This window comes from Hydra vulgaris, chromosome 05 (assembly GCF_038396675.1).
Source record: "Hydra vulgaris chromosome 05, alternate assembly HydraT2T_AEP".
Lineage (NCBI taxonomy): Eukaryota > Metazoa > Cnidaria > Hydrozoa > Anthoathecata > Hydridae > Hydra > Hydra vulgaris.
Window position 1 is genome coordinate 21180881 of NC_088924.1, and position 19120 is coordinate 21200000.

The window sequence follows — 19120 nt, forward strand, 5'->3', positions numbered from 1 at the left end:
AGTTACTGAACACTTTCCTTGATAATCTTATTTGCAACAATGTTAAGCGGGTATCTATTGGACATACTATAGTTGAGGCAGTAAGATCAAAGAATGTTACAGCTCCAACTCCATATGGATTGGTTGTTTCTGTAGATCATCATTTTGGCGGAAAAACTTTAATTAACATGTTGTACAGACTTGGGTTCATTGTTTCAAAAGTCAGTTACACAATTAAAGTAGTGTGAGCCAAAGTTGAGTTGTCCCGAATTTTTTACACAATTCTCAGCTGACAATGTTGAGCATAAAGTTTGCACTATTCATGGTCTTAATTCATTTCATGGCATGGGAATTATCTCTATGTCAACACCATGTCACAATAATTTGTCAGCTGCAGATAGAAATCATGAGTTACCTGTATCTTGTCTACAAAGGAGCAATGTAAATGACGTTTTCAGGAACAACGCCATAGCTATTATAACATACGAGTATCCTAGCAAGTCAGCATTGACTGTGATATCATTCAAACCAATTGTGGAGATACTTGCATAAATAAAAAAGCCAGTACCTACTGCTGAGGATGTTTTGTGGCATGCTAGTTGGTTGTTCTCTAATGAAACAAAAGTAGGTTGGTCTTGATTCATGCTTGACATCGGTACATGTAATGAAGTTCCAACAAAAGCAATAATACATATGCTTCCTATCATAGATATGAACCCAAACGACGTGACATGTGTGTATTCAACATTGCTGTGCATCATAAACCAGGCACAACAAATGCACACACCGACCCCTTGCGTGACATTCTATCACTCGTTATGGCTCAAAGCTATTAATTTAATTCAAATAAAGAAACTTACTATTTATTTGTCGCCTTGGTCCGTTTCATATTCTTATGAGTTTTTTGGAAAGCCTGGGCAATGTCATGAATGACTCTGGACTCAGCGAACTGTTGCAGTGCTCTTACGGACCTAATACTGTCAGTCAAATGATGATTGGAAAAGCAGTGAAAAGGGCATTACGTGGTCATTACATGTTGGATTCTGCCATGAACATTATGATTGTTAAAACATTTTTGCTGCAACGCAGCAAGTCGTAACTGATAAAGGTTGTGAAAACATGCAAAATAACACTTTTCAATGCCATTCCTAACCCATCAATCAATCAAATTTCTGATAAATTTGATGAGTTGGCTAAAGATAATGGTAACGAAGTTGGCTGGTAAATTAAGTGAGGTAGATTTAGAGGCTCTGCAGGTTTTTTTTAATGCCATAATAAGCAGACAAATGAATGTTGATCAATGGCAGGCATCAGCCGCCTTAAGAAATTAGTCAGATTAGTGGATGAGTTGAAGGAGAAGTCGACCAAAACATCCAGGAATACAAAATATTGGCTTCAGTATTGCAGGTATATTGAAATAATCAAATGCTTCATACGAGTTGAGAGAACAGGAGACTGGGATCTTCATTTCAGAACTGTAGCCAGTATGTTGAACTTATTTGCTGCCACCGGACATAGTAATTATGCCAAGTCAGCTCGCAAGTATTTGCAAATAATGCTGCATACGCCTGAAGATAACCCTTGGCTGTCCAATAAGTTCATGAATAAAGGTCTCCACAGCGCTAGGCGGAGCAGTAGTGTTTGGGCTGGATTGTCAACCAACCTTGCCATAGAGCAAGTGATGATGAGAGCCATCAAGGAAAAGGGAGGTTTGACACACAGTAGAGGCATGTCGGAGTGTTAGGGTTATGTGAGTGAACACTGTGCACAAATGTGCTTCTGTATATTTTTTAATGACGAGTTTGACAGAATTAGATCACTCCTCTGATAATGCGCATGTGACTGACTGGTGTCATTATATGATGTTTTAAATTAGTTTATATATATATATTTATATATATATATATATATATATATATATATATATATATATACATATATATATATATATATATATACATATATATATATATATATATATATATATATATATATATATTTGTTGAATTTAAATAAGACGGCAGCGTATATATACATATATATAAACTAATTTAAAACAACAGATAATACGACTAATACTAATAATAAAAACTAATATATATATATATATATATATATATATATATATATATATATATATATATATATATATATATATATATTTGTTGAATTTAAATAAGACGGCAGCGTATAAACTTTTTGTTTTAAATATATTTTTGATCTTATTATATATTTACAATTTTTCGCAGAGCTATAGCGGTCAGCATGATCAGGTGTAATATTACACTTGATGATGCTGATGGCCATAGGTCATCGACATATTGTATGTATATAATAACATCAAAAATATATTTAAAACAAATAGTTTACACGCTGCCGTCTTAATTAAATTCAACAAATATATCTATACAGATATGTATAAATATATATATACATATATTTATATATATATATATATATATATACATATATATATATCTATATATATATATATATATATATATATATATATATATATATCTATATATATATATATATATATATATATATACATATATATATATATTTATATATATATATATATATATATATATATATATATATACATAGATTCTTCTTATATAAACAGATTCTTCCTAATGAACCTACTAATGGTAAAACACAGTGTTGAAGGAAGCAAAAAATAGATAAGTGTTTTTACTAATTTACTTTTACTCTGTTCTTTAAGAACACTGAGCACTCTGTTTGTAGAACACACTAACATAATTTATATATATACATATATATTTAAGTACATATATATACATATATATAAGTATATTTACATAGATATATATATATATATTATATATATATATATATATATATATATATATATATATATATATATATATATATATATATATATATATATATATATATATATATTTGAAAGATGACATCTTGTATGAGAGTATATTATTTTAAAACATCAAGAAATACAGTTTCTCTCAATACAAATAATATTATTATATAAGAAACTTTTGCTGGGTTATGGATACCAGCATCATCAGCTTGTAAAATATTACAATAATTTTTAATCGCTATAGTTTATATAAAAATGTTACTATTGACGCCAGCGGTTGAATGGCTTCTTTAAACCGCATTCAAATCACGATCCGAATGTTTTAACAGCTATATTTAAAGGTTTTCTCCACAGAGCTTACTCCATCTGTAGTAAAAATCATTGAATAGGATTTTTCGGTAATTTAATTGTGATGGTCCTTGGGTTGATGTCTTTTTTCTTCATGCCAAAAATTCTTATTAATCACCTGGATTGAGGCATAAGGCTTAAAACTGTTATTCTTTTTTGTTAGTTTTTGAATAAACTTTATTCTGCCTCATGGTTTTCTCCTTATTTGGCAACTGTTATTTAAAATGAATTCATTCTTTTTATCAGATGATGTAATTTGACCTTTTGCTGATAAATGTGTCTCCTACATAATTTTCTGAATCTCTAGATCCAGAAGACTTGTCAGTTTTAAGTGAAGCCTTATTATACCCAATGGCTCTCACAACCTTGTGCAGCTGAAATTTCTAATTTTAATTATTATTTAACTATCTTGAGAACATATTTTTTTTATTGGTTGTAAAAAATCATAGCATAAAGGTGTTGTCTGACCCTCTAACCTTGTATTTAATCTCAGAAATTAGATTCTAGAAAATCTTCAACTGCTATATCAACTAAAATAAGTCAAAAATGTTATCTCTCATCTTTTTTATATTTTATCATGTTCTGATGCAAATATCTCTACCAAGGATGAGGCAGAATTATTCGCGAAACATTTTCCTCTAGTATAGCTAAACTGGTTAGTCGATTGTAAGACATTCGCTTTGACTTTGGTCACTAATACAATTTTTTTTAAGCTTTTCTCTGCTTGTAATCTATAAAATGTTCTTGTCATAGACTAACAAAAGTGTTTTCTAGAACACCCTTCAATACTCTTTAAATTATTTAATAAATGCCTAACTAATTTTTTTTATCTCTTTAAGGACAAACAACATTATTGTACAAGAAGTGTTTCTTTAATTCCTCGCCTGAATCAAATAAACTTACCTCTTCTGTCCCAAAAAAAGATTAACCTGCTTTAAGTTATCCAAATCCCTAATACTTTAATTAGATATTTCTTTCATAAATTTCTCTACAGCTTTTAATGAAGTCTTACATGTTGATCTTCTCCACAAGCTTACTTCATGTTGCGCATCTAGGAAAGATTTCAATATTTATATAGATTAAGAAAGATTTTAGATCATTTTATTTTAACCACTAAAATAAGGTTGTCCTTGAAAGGCAACGCTCTTCTTCATTTCTAGCTGTTTCTGGGATATATATAGATAAATGATATCTTAATTATTACTATATCCTGTATTGTTCTTCATCTATATTAATAATCTTTCTCACAAATAAAGTGGCTCTATTTGCTGATGACACAACTATATTCTTCAGTCTAAACAAATTTTCATTACATTTTAATAAATTAAAACAGGCAGTTAATTTTTAATCTGATCCCTCTTTTTTAGCTTAAGGCTTTGCAGTGGTTTGTGAATTTTAAATTAAATAAAATTATCCTAATGTTATTTATATTCCTATTTTGATCATGACAACATTCTGACTGAGTCCTCTAATTTACATCTACTCGGATTTTTATTTGCTACTGACCTCTCATGGAAACCATAAATATTACACGATAAAGTGTAACACATTTGATTTTTTTTTTATTGCGCCTCCCTTGTTTTACAATTTTATTCTCTACCTCCATTATTGTCTTATTTTTCCATGCATGGAATACTGTGGTTTCAATTAGGCTGTTGCTTTTATTGATGATCTTTCTCTTCAAGATAAGGTTTAAAATTAAATTGTAAATTTAGATAGATCAACTCTACCTGTAATGCTTTACCAACTATCCTATCGTCCTAAAATTGCATGTCTTTCTATTGTTACAAATGTTATCACGGTCGCTGCTCAAAAAAGCTTTCACTTCTAAATCCATTTACCAAACTTGATCTTGTTTGAATCATCATTTCACAAAGTTATTTCTTTTTTATGTCCCTGTTCCTTTTTTTATCTAAAAACATTTTTGTTCCTTTTTTTTCCTTCTAAATCAATGCATTGGAGCTCTCTCCAAGCTTTCATCTTTTTAAATCTGAGATTTAGAATTCAAACTCTGATTTTTTTTGTCACCCCAAAGAAACATGCTTATCTGCTCTTAGACATCCAAATCACAACTGCTTTTATTGGTTGAGTTATTTTTTGCATAAACTTTTCTGCGACATTTGGTCTGGACAATATTCCTGTCACAGTTTTAAAAAATGGTTTTGCTCAGACCACTCTACATTATTCTCTAAATTATTCAATATGTGTTTACCTGAATTTTGTTTACTTGCTTGCTGGAAAATGACATTTGCGTTTCTAATTTTAAAATTTCAGCAGATCGCTCTGATTTCTCAAACTAACATAAAGCCATTCTTTTAAATACTATAAGGAATTTTTCAATCTTTTTGTAAAGTTATAATTTATCACCTTGAGTGTAAAATCTTACTCTCTATCAATCAAAACATAATTCAATGCACTCGTTTTACTGCTGACTTGTTAACTGCTATAACAAAAATGTTTTTTTGTGCTCAAGATAAAAGTTATAAGGATTTTTTTTTTTTTAATTTTTTTTTTGTTATTTTACTTCTTTATAACTACTATTACAATAAAATAAATGAAAGAAGATTGCATATAAATAAAAAATTACAAATTTTGTTGCATATAAAATAAGATCGCGGAGACAGGCAGAAGATCAGATGATCTTGTCATTAAGAACCGCTTACAATCGTTACGTGCTTAAAATAATTTTGTAATGTGTATAAAATAAATAAGGCAGTCAAAGAAAGTTTATAAAACAAAAGTTAAAAGTAAAAATTAATGTTTTATATAAATACTTAAAATGCAAGACTTGATAGGTATGAAATGTATAAATTAACATGATACAAATAAAATTAACAAAACAAAATTTAAGTATGTAATTATATAGTCAAATAAATATTTTTTATATAAGAATTAGTAAAATCATTATAAAAAAATCAAAACAAATAAATTTAAAAATATATAAGTATGTTTTCAATAAAGAGTATGATATTTTTTAATTTCCTTTTAAATGCAGCATGTTTCTGTTGGCAATGAAGACGTTCTAACTTTACTTTTATTAACACTACCCCAAGCCGCATTCGTATAGTTTATGTGGCAATGAATAAATGAGTTGTATAGTTGAGTTAAAATATGTTTATTTAACATGCTTCTTGCTTTATATAATATACCTACACTTTTTGAAATTTTGCCGGTAATGCTTTTGATATGTTTTTTCCATGTGAGATTTTCATCAATTGAAACCACTAAAAAGTTTGTACATGTTGCTCTCTTAATTAGAACGCCATCAATAAAAAGAGGAGGAATTCCTTGATCAATTGAACATTTAAATACTTTATATAGAACATTTTTTATGGTTTCATATGAGTTAATTAATTTTATCATTAATTTTGATGGCATTTGGTAAAGAGTCTGTTTTTGATTTTTTACTGCCTGTAATTTCTCTAAAAAGTTCCCATGTGTGTTTTGAATTTTATTTATGTTTTTCTAGTAGATTTATGTAACAGTTTTTTTTTAATATTTTTCTTTGAAATTCAAATTTTTTAACATAAGTCTTGTAAAATGTTTTATTTTTGAATGATTTTGTTTTTAAGTATTTAATATACAACTTTTGCTTGATTTTAGAACATTTTTTGAAATCTTTTATAATCCGTGGCGACGTTATATCTTTCTTTTTTTTAAATTTTATATTTCGGAAAATTAAGATCATATACTTCAAAGAATGTTTTTAAAAACGAATTATAGACTAATTAGCGTCGTTAGAATCATTAATGTGATTCCAATGAAGTAAAGATAATTGTTCCTAGAATGCTATAAATTTTGTTTCTATAAAAAGTCGTTTAATGAGAAGTTTATTTTGATGGAACAATTTTATGTTGTCTCCGTTTATAGAAAATATTGGAAAGTGATCTGAGACGTCACTTTTAATTATGCCTTTTTTTATAGATAAGTTAAAAATATATGTAGTATTGTCTAATAATGAGGCTGATGATGGCGTAATTCTAGTAGGTTTGTTTATTAATAGTATTGCTCCATTTTCAAAAAGATCATTATAAAATTTTTTAATGTTGTTGTTAGCGTGGTAATCGAAGCAATTTAAGTTAAAATCACCAATTATGTAGTTGAATTTCTTTTCATGTATACCTTTTTTAATTATATCATTTTGCAAAAGTTCATAAAAATTTTCTATTACGCCAGATGGTGGGCGATATCAACAACTTAAAATTATGTTTTAAGATTTTTGGGTTATAATTTCAATAGTCAAAACCTCTTTATCCCCATCAGAAACAGTTAAATCAGGCCTATTATTAAACCGCAAGGATTCATTAATGTAAAAAAGAACACAATCACCTTGCTTTTTAGTTTTAAGCGCTAAAAAAATTATATTAAAAACCTAGAAGGTGGAGATTTGAATATTTTACATCTTCAGAGCTACACTAAGACTCTGTGATGCATATAATGCTAAAATGCCTAATGGAAACATTACATATGTTTCCTTTAAGTTAACATACAAATTTTCGAAATTTTTTTTTAAGCTTCTGATATTAAAATGAATAACATTAAATAAAACCCGCTGGAGAAAATCTTTCATTTCATTCATATAAAAGTATAAGCAGTTTTGAAGAGCACCAGCTTCGCTAAAATAATTTAAGTCGGGATCGGAATCATTATCAAGTATATATCCATTTGTTTGAAAAAAGTTAAATGAACTTGATTCAAAATTAATTATTCAAAAGGATTATTTCTCCTGAGACATCAAAAGTTTTTGATAAAGATTGTGATACTGGCCCTTAACATAAACTTCTTTTATACGGTCTGTTTAGAAAAGTTGTGCAATTATTGAATCATTTTTCTCTAACTTAAGTATTAAAGTTGTCTTAAATGAATAACAGTCTCCTTTTTATTCAGTAACTTTTGGGGTTCAACAAGTATGCATTTTTTGGTCCTGCGTTGTCTTATTTATACTAATGATCAAAATATAAAATAATTACCTATTTTTTAACATCTCGGTAGAAAAAAAATTACAATAATACGTAAAAAAACATTACTAATATTATAAATACCATGGTAAAAAGACTCAGCACTGCTAGAGTCAAAAACAATCTATTTTTTTTTAAATTAATTAAATCGTTGCATTACTTAAATATTTTTATAGGAAAATTGTCAAAATTTCATTAAAAAAAAAAAGTAAATAAGAAAAAAAAACATACTGGTTTGTTCCATAGAGTATACTGATACAATGATCTATAAAAAATAAATTCTAATTACAAATATATCATAACATCTCAACTTTAATTTTATGTATGTATGCGTGTATGTATGTATTTATGTGTGTATGTATGTATATATGTATGTATGTATGTATGTATGTACATATGTATGTATGTATATATGTATGTATGTATGTATGTATGTATGTATGTATGTATGTATGTATGTATGTATGTATGTATGTATGTATGTATGTATGTATGTATGTATGTATGTATGTATGTATGTATGTATGTATGTATGTATGTATGTATGTATGTATGTATGTATGTATGTATGTATGTATGTATGTATGTATGTATGTATGTATGTATGTATGTATGTATGTATGTAGGGGAACACGGGGCAAGATGGCGAACGTTTTGAAAAGCCTTAGTTATTGTAAAACTATCAGTCATCAAACAATAATGCTTTGTCAGTGTGTTCATGATACCATAATAATTCATTGCCTGCATTGATTTTTAACTAGCAAGTTAAAAAATTTGAAATAAAATTTAAAATAATAAGTTCATAAATTTGTTATCTGGTCACGTGACCAGGGCAAGATGACTTTTTTTGCAAATTCTGCTTCCAATTTTATAAAAATTTGATAAATACTTACTACTCTTACTAAAGTAACACAAAATAAACACGCTCCACAAAAAAATATTAAAAAAAAAGTTTTACCTGAAGGACACCATTCGTTTTGAATAACCGGGAGCAAGGTATTTTTTTTTAGCGCAAAAAGTAAACTTATGCGCATAAAATTGCGTTAATAATATTTTAAAAAACCAATTGGCGTTTTAAAATACAAGATGAAAATACAATTTCGTTTTCACCCATTTTTAAGTTTTTTTGTTGAGTTGTTTTATGGAAAGTCATCTTGCCCCATTCGCCATCTTACCCCGTGTTCCCGGGGTAGTTATAAAGTATTTTGGGGGTTAATTATAAAGTATTTTGATCTTATTCAAAATTTGAAGTGATTATCTCTGATTTCATATTAAATTTATGTTTAGTTCTTTAGTATTGATATATTTTATCTTTTAACTAACTGTTAATAACATTTTTAAGCTATGTTTAAAATAAACGAGCAATTAATGTTAATCAACATTTTAGTTATCGAGTACTCGATAACTAAAATGTTGATTAACATTGATTGCTCTTTCATTTAGAATAAGTCATAAAAAAAAAAGCGTATTTGACTTAATACAATTATATAAATATTCCATATTGTTATAAAAAATGTACTTGATAAACTTTCCTCTTTAATTATTGAAACCACCTACAACAGTAAACAAATTAAACGATCAGCTGAGCAATCACCTTGCTCAGCAATTAATTTTTTTTTTTTTCGTAAATTTACGACTGAGTGCAGTCTTTACAGAAAATAAGTGAATATACATTTAAAGTTTAAAATACTTTTTTGGTATATTTAAAATATGTATATTTAATTAAAAAAAAAAGAAAAGGGAATTCTCATGTTTAAAAACACTGTAATTACACTGCCCAACAGTGATTTTGTATCGGAACCAAAATTAGTTATTTCTTATGCATTTCCATTTGCTGAATTCGAAAATGACATTAAAAATGACATATTAGCTCTAGTTTAAGAAATAAAAGCAAAAATTTTCTCTCAAGGCAAGGGTTGAATTAAGTGATCGCGAAATGAAAAATCCGGAAAAATATCTGGTCTTCAAAATTTTAGTTTATGCAAAACCGTGTACTTTGTTTTTAAGGGCGAATCAACTTAAATTTGTTAGCGAAAAAGTTATAAAGTATAAAATAACAAACTTACGACTACAAAAGTAATAACACTCTAGTAACTTCATTATAAAAGTAATAACACTATATAAGTGTAATACTTTTACAACGAACTTATAACTTTTATAATTCATTCTTAGTTCAAACAACATAAATAATCCCAATTTTTAATTGAAGTAGAAAAGCATCTAGAAAAATAGAGTGGATATTTAAATAATATTTATAACGTATTAAACTTAAACAACTTCATAAAAACGCACTTTATAAAAAGTTTAGCATTACGAAAAAAGCTTCTAATGGTCCGTAAAAGCGCGTGGTTATTTTTAAAATCAACCAAAAAAAACTTTTTATTGGTTTATTTTTAAATTAGCGCGCGTTTTTTCGGACTGTTCGTAACGTTTCATAATGCTAAATCCTTTTATAAAGTATGTTTTTATAAAGTTGTTTAAATGTATTGTAGAAGTTCATGAAGTTTTTAATAATATTTAATTATCCACTTCATTTTTTCAGATGTTTTTTTACTTTGATTAAAGTTTGGAATTACTAATGTTGTTTGAACAATGAATGAACTTTAAAAGTTATAAGTGCTTTATAAAAATAATAATACTATTATAGTTTTATTACTTATATAATGCAGTTAGTGACTGGAGTGTTATTACATTTGTAATCGTAAGTTTATTGTTTTGCTTTGTTTTGTTTTTTATAACTTTTTCGCTAACAATAATTTGCTCCTTAAAAACAAAGTAAACGGCTTGCATAAACTAAAATTTTAAAGACCAGATATTTTTCCAGATTTTGTAAATCGCGATCGCTTATTCAACCATTGCAAGGGTAGAAATTTTCATTTTTTTTTATAAAAAATTTTTGTTTTTGACTATCCAAAATGTTTTGTTCGTGTTTAAAACTTGTGATACTAGTTATGTGTGTTTGCTAAAGTTTCTGGTCTAATCTATTCTTAGTTTTTTTTTTTTATTTACTAGTGCAAAATTTTACAAATCATTCAGATAATTTACCAGTTCCTACTCCACCACAAAGTTGTGAGTTAGAAGCAGAAAATGAAGTAGAAATAGAAGAAAACAAGCCTTCCACATCAGATGATCCTGATTTTGTGTTAACAGATGTTGTGCCACACAGATTGAGTCAAGCAGAATTAAGTGATCTTGTTCGAGATCTGGACTTGTCACAGGAAAAGGCAGAACTTCTAGGGTCAAGACTAAAGCAGTGGAATCTTCTCCAACTTGATGTCAAGGTTTCACATTACAGAAAACGGCAGCAGAATCTGCTTTCTTTTTTTGAGAAAAAAAATAATCTTGTTGTTTGCATTGATGTTTTTGGATTAATGCATTGTCTTAATTTGAACTATGATCCAATTGAATGGAGATTATTCATAGACTCATCTAAGCTAAGCTTGAAAGCTGTATTACTGCACAATGGAAACCGTCTTCCTTCTTTTCCTATTGGCCATGCAGTTCACAAGAAAGAGACTTATATAAACATAAAAGTTCTCCTCAACTCAATTAATTACAATAAACACAAATGAAAAATTTGTGGTGATCTAAAAGTCATTGCTATACTTTTAGGAATGCAATTAGGGTATACTAAATACTGCTGCTTTTTATGTATGTGGGACAGTAGAGACAGAAGTTCACATTATATAAAAGAAGACTGGTCTGCAAGAAATCTCAACACAGAAGAAAAAAATGTTATTGCTGAACCACTTGTGGATCCAAAAGATGTTCTTCTTCCACCATTACATATTAAGTTGGGTTTGATGAAAAATTTCGTCAAAGGTATGAACAAAGAAGGACATGCTTTTAGGTATTTAAGAAATAAGTTTCCAAAAATAAGTGATGCAAAAGTTAAAGAAGGTATTTTTGTTGGGCCACAAATCTTATAAAGGATCCTGCATTTGACGAAGTTTTGAAGGCGCCCAAAAAAGAAACTTGGGAAGCTCTTAAGGGAGTGATTAGTGGATTTTTAGGCAACAAACGAGATTATAACTACATTCAATTGGTAGCAGTACTTCTGCAAAAATATCATCAACTTGGATGTAACATGTCCCTCAAGATTCATTTCCTCCACTCACATCTAGACTTCTTCACCCCCCCCCCCCCCAATTGTAGAGCTGTTAGTGATGAACATGGGGAAAGGTTTCACCAAGTTATTTCTGTAATGGAAAAAAGATATCAGGTTCGTTGAAATGAGGCCATGCTTGCAGATTACTGTTGATTTGTGTGTAGGGATGCTCCAGAACTAGTTTACAAAAGGAAAGCAAAAAGATCACGATTTTGTGACGATACCCCATAAGCATCTTTAACCCTATTAACTTGATGATCATGATTTCTTTGTTTAAAACTATTAGAATATATCTGTAATAAAAAAAAACCAAATGTACTTTAAATGTTATTAGAATATGTAAATTATATGTCATATTGCTCTGTTGCAAATTAAGTGAAATAAAAATTAATTGCTATTGTATATCTCAGAAACTAGAGCTAATAAAAAATTTTCGTTGTCATATTCTTTTTTCTCAGCCCGAAATTAGTATAATTTGAATAGAATTGCTTGAGATACAAAAAAAAAATATTTTTTTGTTGCCCAGTGTTATTAAACAGCTTTGTTTGTGATTATATAACAATATAATAGTTAAGTAAAAAGTTGAACTTAAAAGAAAATTGATAATTTAATTAAAAAAAAAAGTTGTTATCACAAATTAAAAAGAAGTTCTAAAGATGAATCACAAATCAATCATTTTAAATTTTTCAAAAAACTAACTTTTTCATTACTCTCATATGGCGTTTGTTTTTGTCGGCCCGTTAAAAGACAGTTCTTATCCGCAACCGGTTTGCAGGGGAAATCTGGGAATTTTCACGACCAAATATCTAGAGAGTGATTCTCTACAAACATAATGTTTGATAGTGGGATTTGTTACTATCACCCTAACTAAAATATTTCCAAGTTATTATACTTTAAATGAGAAAAATCTAATACTGTTGTGAATATTTCTTTGTTTTTAAATGACTAAGGAAGATCAACTCAACGCATTTTTTGTAATTTGTTTTTATATATTTTTATTAATAAAACAGCGTTATTTATACTAAATCTGACATAGTTGGCAATTATCAGTAAATAAAATTAAGATGATAATTACCAACTTCCTACCATATATTAATTACTGTAAAAATACTAGGCGTCATCGCGTGGTTTAACAAATGTTTATGACACACTCCCCCAGCTTGTAAAGAATATCTACAAGTTCTCATCAAAATGTTCATCAAGTGCTGTTATTTTAATAAGTTCCTCAGCCTTTTTTTTAATTTCGCCATTCGTGAAGGTCTTTGCTTCAGAGTTTTTGTTTGCTCTGCTGATATGTTTTCGCTAGGTTTAGAATCATTTGGGAATTCCTTGATCTCAGTAGGATCTTGGCAAATTTCCAACGGATAAAGCATCTGAATCAGTCTTTCCACTAATTGATTATTTCCCGTTCTTAATTTTGCACCGCGGATTATATTATCTTCTACGCTAAGTTCTTGCATTTCGTGATAACCGCATTGCTCGTGAAGTCATTATGTTATTAAAATCTTCATCATCGTCACCTTCTGCATTTTCGGAAGGGATCGTAATACCTTTCCTATATAAAATCTTGTTTGGTGTTAATATCGGAAGTTGAATATTGTTCTCGAAATATCCTAATGGTCGATATTCAACGTATTTTCAATACATCTCATACATTTCAAAACATCTTTAAGTCGTTCGAAAGTCAGACGAATCCGTCCAGCTGCTTTGTGTAATGATCTTTTTACTAACCCCACCATTCTTTCAAAGAAACCTCCCCACCATGGGCTTCTTGCTAAATTTTCCATTGTTTTTAGTAGATCCAAATGGATTGCTCTTGAAGTTGCGCAAGTATAAAGAACAATGCAAGATTTTTTTGTAACACTCTTTGCATATATGTTGATGATATAATCACTCCCCCAGTGATTATATCATCAACATATATGCCCTTGTTGATTATCTGAATTTCGTTCTTTTTATGCGGATAATATTTTTCATATGTCAATAAATGTTGCTTGATTACTCCTCCAAGAATAAAAGAACTGGATGCACAGCCAAACGGGATTCGAGTAAATCTTAGAGTTATTACTTCTTTACTTTTCAAGTCCGATATCCTATAGAAATGGAAAATATTACGATCTTTATTATCAAATCTTATTTGTAGAAAGGATTTTTTAATGTCTCTAGTAAGACAAACAGGTTGCAATCTGTTTTGTAAAATAACATTGAGTAGTAAGTGTTGCAATGGAGGAACAATATGTAAACAGTCGTTAAGTGAGAGTGATCCGTACTCTTTAGCTGACGCGTCAAAAACAATCCTTAGCTTGGTTGCTTCGGATTCCTCTTTTATCACTGCTCGATGAGGCATGTAGAATATTCGCTTGCCAGTTGGTTTGTTTGGTGCATACTCAATTATGATCCCATTCTTAAGTTGTTCTTGAATAATAGCGTTATACTTTATGAGATTATTCTTTTTTAGGTACCTTAGTAAACTATGCAACCTTGAGATGCTCCCATCTGAATAAGATGCCAGTTTTGAACATTCCTTTTTCCATGGTAATCCAGTGTGGTAAAAACCATTTGAGTCTTGTTGTAGCTGTTCTTTAAATTCTTCATATACTTCATTTTGATTCCCTTCGCTTCGATCTTCTAGACCAAGAACATCCAAGCTATATAGTTCTTTGAAACAGTCGTTGGTTGACTTTGTAAAATATAAACAGTCCGAGGTGCTTTGTCCTGGTTCCATAACCGTCCATCCAAATATTGTTTCTTCTGCAATAGCTTCTTCATCATTTCCAGTGCTGAAACCTTTCAACTTTATTTTTGCAATATCACCAGCACCAATTATAAGATGAATTTTATGATCATCGTAGTCATCTTCATTATAAAAATGCAAACTCTATAAGTGTTTGAATTTCCTTTTTAGGATGGATATTCTCGGATTTTGTAGTACTGTAAGCACTTTCCTTTCTAACTTGTAGAATTTAATATCAAGGCTGTTGCGTCCGTTTATTGAATATAGAGTTGTGTAGAACAACGGAAGGTTTTGATGCACTGATCCAGTCGTTGTTTCAATGTTTTTTGATTCCCAATTATTTGGCTCTAACTTTAGGTACTTGATTAGTGTAGATGAAGCATACGAACTACCAGCTTCCGTATCCAAGAGTGCTCTCACTTTATATTTTCCAACGTTCACAACAACTGTGGGATGAATAGTTTGCCCTTCGTATCCAGTCATAAGGATACCCTTTTTTGATTCGTCTTTATTAACCCCAGTGCATATAGATGAATGATGCCTTCATTGACAATGGTAGCAAGAATATTTGTTACGACAGTTGGATGCTGTGTGGTTTGTTGACGTGCAGTTGAAGCAGCGATGGTTTTCTTTAAGATATTGTTTCCTTTGCTGTGTTGAATTAAGTTTCGTACATTCGTGACTGCGATGATTTTGCGAACTGCAGTAGATACAGCCAATGTTTCTAGTTTCTTTATGTTGGAAGTGTTTTTACATTTTATTTTTGTGCTCCCAATTATTGTGGGGTTTTGAATTTTCTTTTCTGATATTATTAATGGTCGTCCAATAGATGATTCTGGGTTTTGTAACGTATATTCACGTAAAGCTTCAATTAGCTATTCAAAGCCCCATTTCTGCCATTTTGGATCTGTTTGAGTAATATCAGCTTTAACAGGGCCAAGTTTGTCGAGAGGTTCGCGTACCAGCATTTCTGCTGTCTCCATTGTTTAAAGTTTTCAACGAGTTTATGCTGACATTTAATTTTCTGTCAAAATTATGTATTTGATTGACGTCGGTATTTTTTATGTAGGGAAGATCCATGATATCACGACCATGCTGGCGTATAATTTTAGAAGTGATTCCATATTTTTGATTTAGAATAATTTTCGCTTTTTCATAACCATTTGCATTAAAAGGGGGTCCAGAAATTTTCTCTTTTGGCGTGTTTGATAATAGTTCACGTAAGTATGATAATTTAGTTACTGGAGGATAGCTTGTGTTGTCAATTTCTGTGCTAAATTGTTTCCGGAATCGCACCCAATCCAGAAAAGTCCCATCAAATTTTGAAATTTGTAGTCTGGGAAGTTTTGCTCTACAATCATTTGTATGTGCACTGTGCATGGTTTTAGTTGTTTCTTGCTTTCGTAATTTTTTTGTAATTTCTCTTTCTATACGGTATTTTTCCAGTGAGGTCAGAAGTCCGCTTCGCTGTTTCTTCATTGTCGGCGTTTTCTTCGTCTTTTTTAAATTCTTCTATGTTTTGGATTAAGTTAAATGTCTCCAACAGTTTTGCTTTGATAGTTGGTTCTAATCTTTCTAGTGTGTGTATATCTTTATTGTTCAATGATATGCGTACTTCCAGACCAAGTCGCTCAACTTTTGTTAATGTTAGTTGCAACTTCCTTGATAGTGTAGCGATTGGATCTTCGCGTTGCTTAGGAGGCATTTTAAATTCTATTGTAATCTTTGATTCTTTGCGTCAGTTGATAGCTTGTAGAGTGTTCAGTAGATTCCAGTGTCCTGGCAAGGTGGTCACTTTGCGTTGTGAATATTTCTTTGTTTTTAATTGACTAAGGAAGATCGACTCAACGCATTTTTTGTAACTTTTTTAAATATATTTTTATTATTAAAACAGCGTTATTTATACTAAATCTGACATAGTTGGCAACTATCATTAACTAAAATTAAGATAATAATTACCAACTTCCTACCATTTATTACTTACTGTAAAAATACTAGACGTCATCGCGTGGTTTAACAAATGTTTAACAAATGTTTATGACAATGCAAAAGTGGTTTTTTGAAGTCAGGTTTTTTATCGTACTTTAAATACAAGATGCAACGTTTATATTAATTATTCAATTTTTTTTATTTATTTGCATTTTTATTGTTGAATTAATATATAGTAACTATTATTTTTTTCATATACAGTTCAATGATAGGTAGACAACATAGACACGAATAGAGAAAAAAAATTCCTAAAATAACTCGGTACTAAACTTTATATGTATTGAAGTAAAAAAGTAATTTCAAAGTACTAAATTTAAAATTTGATGGAGAATTAAAAAAAAGTTTCAACCAGCACCTTTTCCAAATTTTGAAATTTTTTAGTCTATAGTGTCTAATAACTAACTTAATAAATGATATCATCTTGAGCGCTAAATATTCTTGAAAGCAAATAAAAAATATTTTCGAATAAAAATAATTTTTTTCCATTCATTACTAAAACAAACAAACAAAAATGAAAAAGCAGCCTTAAGACATGAAAGATTGCAAAGAATTTTTTTGTTTGTTCTTTTTTTGAATGAAAAAAAGTTTTTTTTTTATTTTTTCATTGTGGGATTGTTTTAGACAATTAAATGCACTAAAGTACCCCTTTCTGCTCAATTGAAAAAATAGTTAAATTGTCAAATATTAAAAAAAATCAAACATTAATATTAAAAATATTATGATTTTATTCAACTTTGCACATTAAAGTTTATAATATTTTATAAAACTTTACAACTAAAAACAACTGTGATTTTTTAAGGGCAAAGCAGTGATATTTTCGTGCACGAAAACAAAAAAAAATTGCCCTTAGTTAAAAAAAATGACGAATGCAGGAGTTGTAAATTTTTAAACTGAATAAAAACTGAATAAAAATTTATTATAAAACGAATATTTTCGTTTTAGTTTTAAAATAGATTAAATTATTTAATATATAATCATTTTAGTAAAACAAAGTTGTCCCTACTTAAGTTGAATATAGTTATTGTATAGTTCAATAATAATATGTATGTCAGTATGTTTCGTTTTACATAATGGTAAAAAAGTATGCAATACAAAGTTGTGTAGAAAGAAATCAATAATTTAAAGGTTTGTTTATCTATTTAAAGAATTGTTTTTATTTTGAAACAAACAACTCATTTTATTCTTTTATTGTAAATATTCAGTATACAAACTTATTTATAGGTTGATGAATAGATAAATAAAATATTAATATACAAATAAAAAATTATACAAAATTGTTTATCTTTTACTTGCTTCCTTTAGAGAGAAACCATAAGTCTGTATATGTGGAGCTGGAAGTGTCGAAACTGAAGAAATTAAGTGAAAAAAAGCATACAGGGATAAGGAAAAAAGCAGCGGATAAAGGTGGGCCAACTTAATTCTTCCTTAAAACAAAACCAGACTTCATTTCAATGCATTTATCGTAGAAATACCGCATTGCCAACTAATTTACTGAGTATAAAAGTCGACTTAATTCCTTTATTCAAATGCTAAGTTTTTTGTTTTTTTTTGTTATTTAGGTGCCCCAAGAAGACCTAACGATCTTGTCACAGAGCACCGCGGAAGTGCATTTAACCAGGAAGTTCCTTCCTTAATATGACGCGAAAATATTTCCAAAGCTCGTCACAAACCTGGATCTCCTTCTTATAAAACAAGCACTCTAACCGCTGCGCCACGGCTGCAATTGCATTAATTGCAACGTGTAATCCAGTGACCTTGGTGGACGATGCAAGTTTAAAAAGATTTTTCAAAAATTTACATTCTAAATTTTCAATGCCTGCTTCTGCCAAAATTACCAGCCTACTTAATGACAAAGTTATTGTTTTAATGAGAAAACTTTGTTAACTTTATTTAAAGGCAGACGCTTCACACATAATGGTCTTACTGCGTCCTTATTAGGAATTTTGCTTTGTTTTTTCACAACAAATCCGAAAAACCAATAAAAGACATGCTTTATTTGTATCTTAAAACATTCAAATGCAGGTGAACAAATTGTTGACTGTTTTGAAAAATGCCTAAAGTTTTGGAATATTTCCAGAAAATAAACATTGCCTGTTATTTAGGACAATGAAGCAAATATGGTCAAAGGCATAAAGTTGTCGATAATGAAAGCTCAAGCT

General features: G+C 29.3%; 1 protein-coding gene across 4 annotated transcripts in view; it reads right to left on the reverse strand.

Moving 5' to 3' along the window:
* LOC136080678 (A disintegrin and metalloproteinase with thrombospondin motifs adt-1-like) overlaps positions 1–19120 on the reverse strand; it is a 204058-nt gene that overhangs the window by 161269 nt on the left and 23669 nt on the right. For all 4 annotated transcript variants that reach the window (XM_065797640.1, XM_065797638.1, XM_065797642.1 and 1 more), the window contains exon 2: positions 8362–8395. In XM_065797640.1, coding sequence (XP_065653712.1) covers positions 8362–8395 — 34 coding nt within the window. The remainder of the gene's footprint in view (positions 1–8361; positions 8396–19120) is intronic.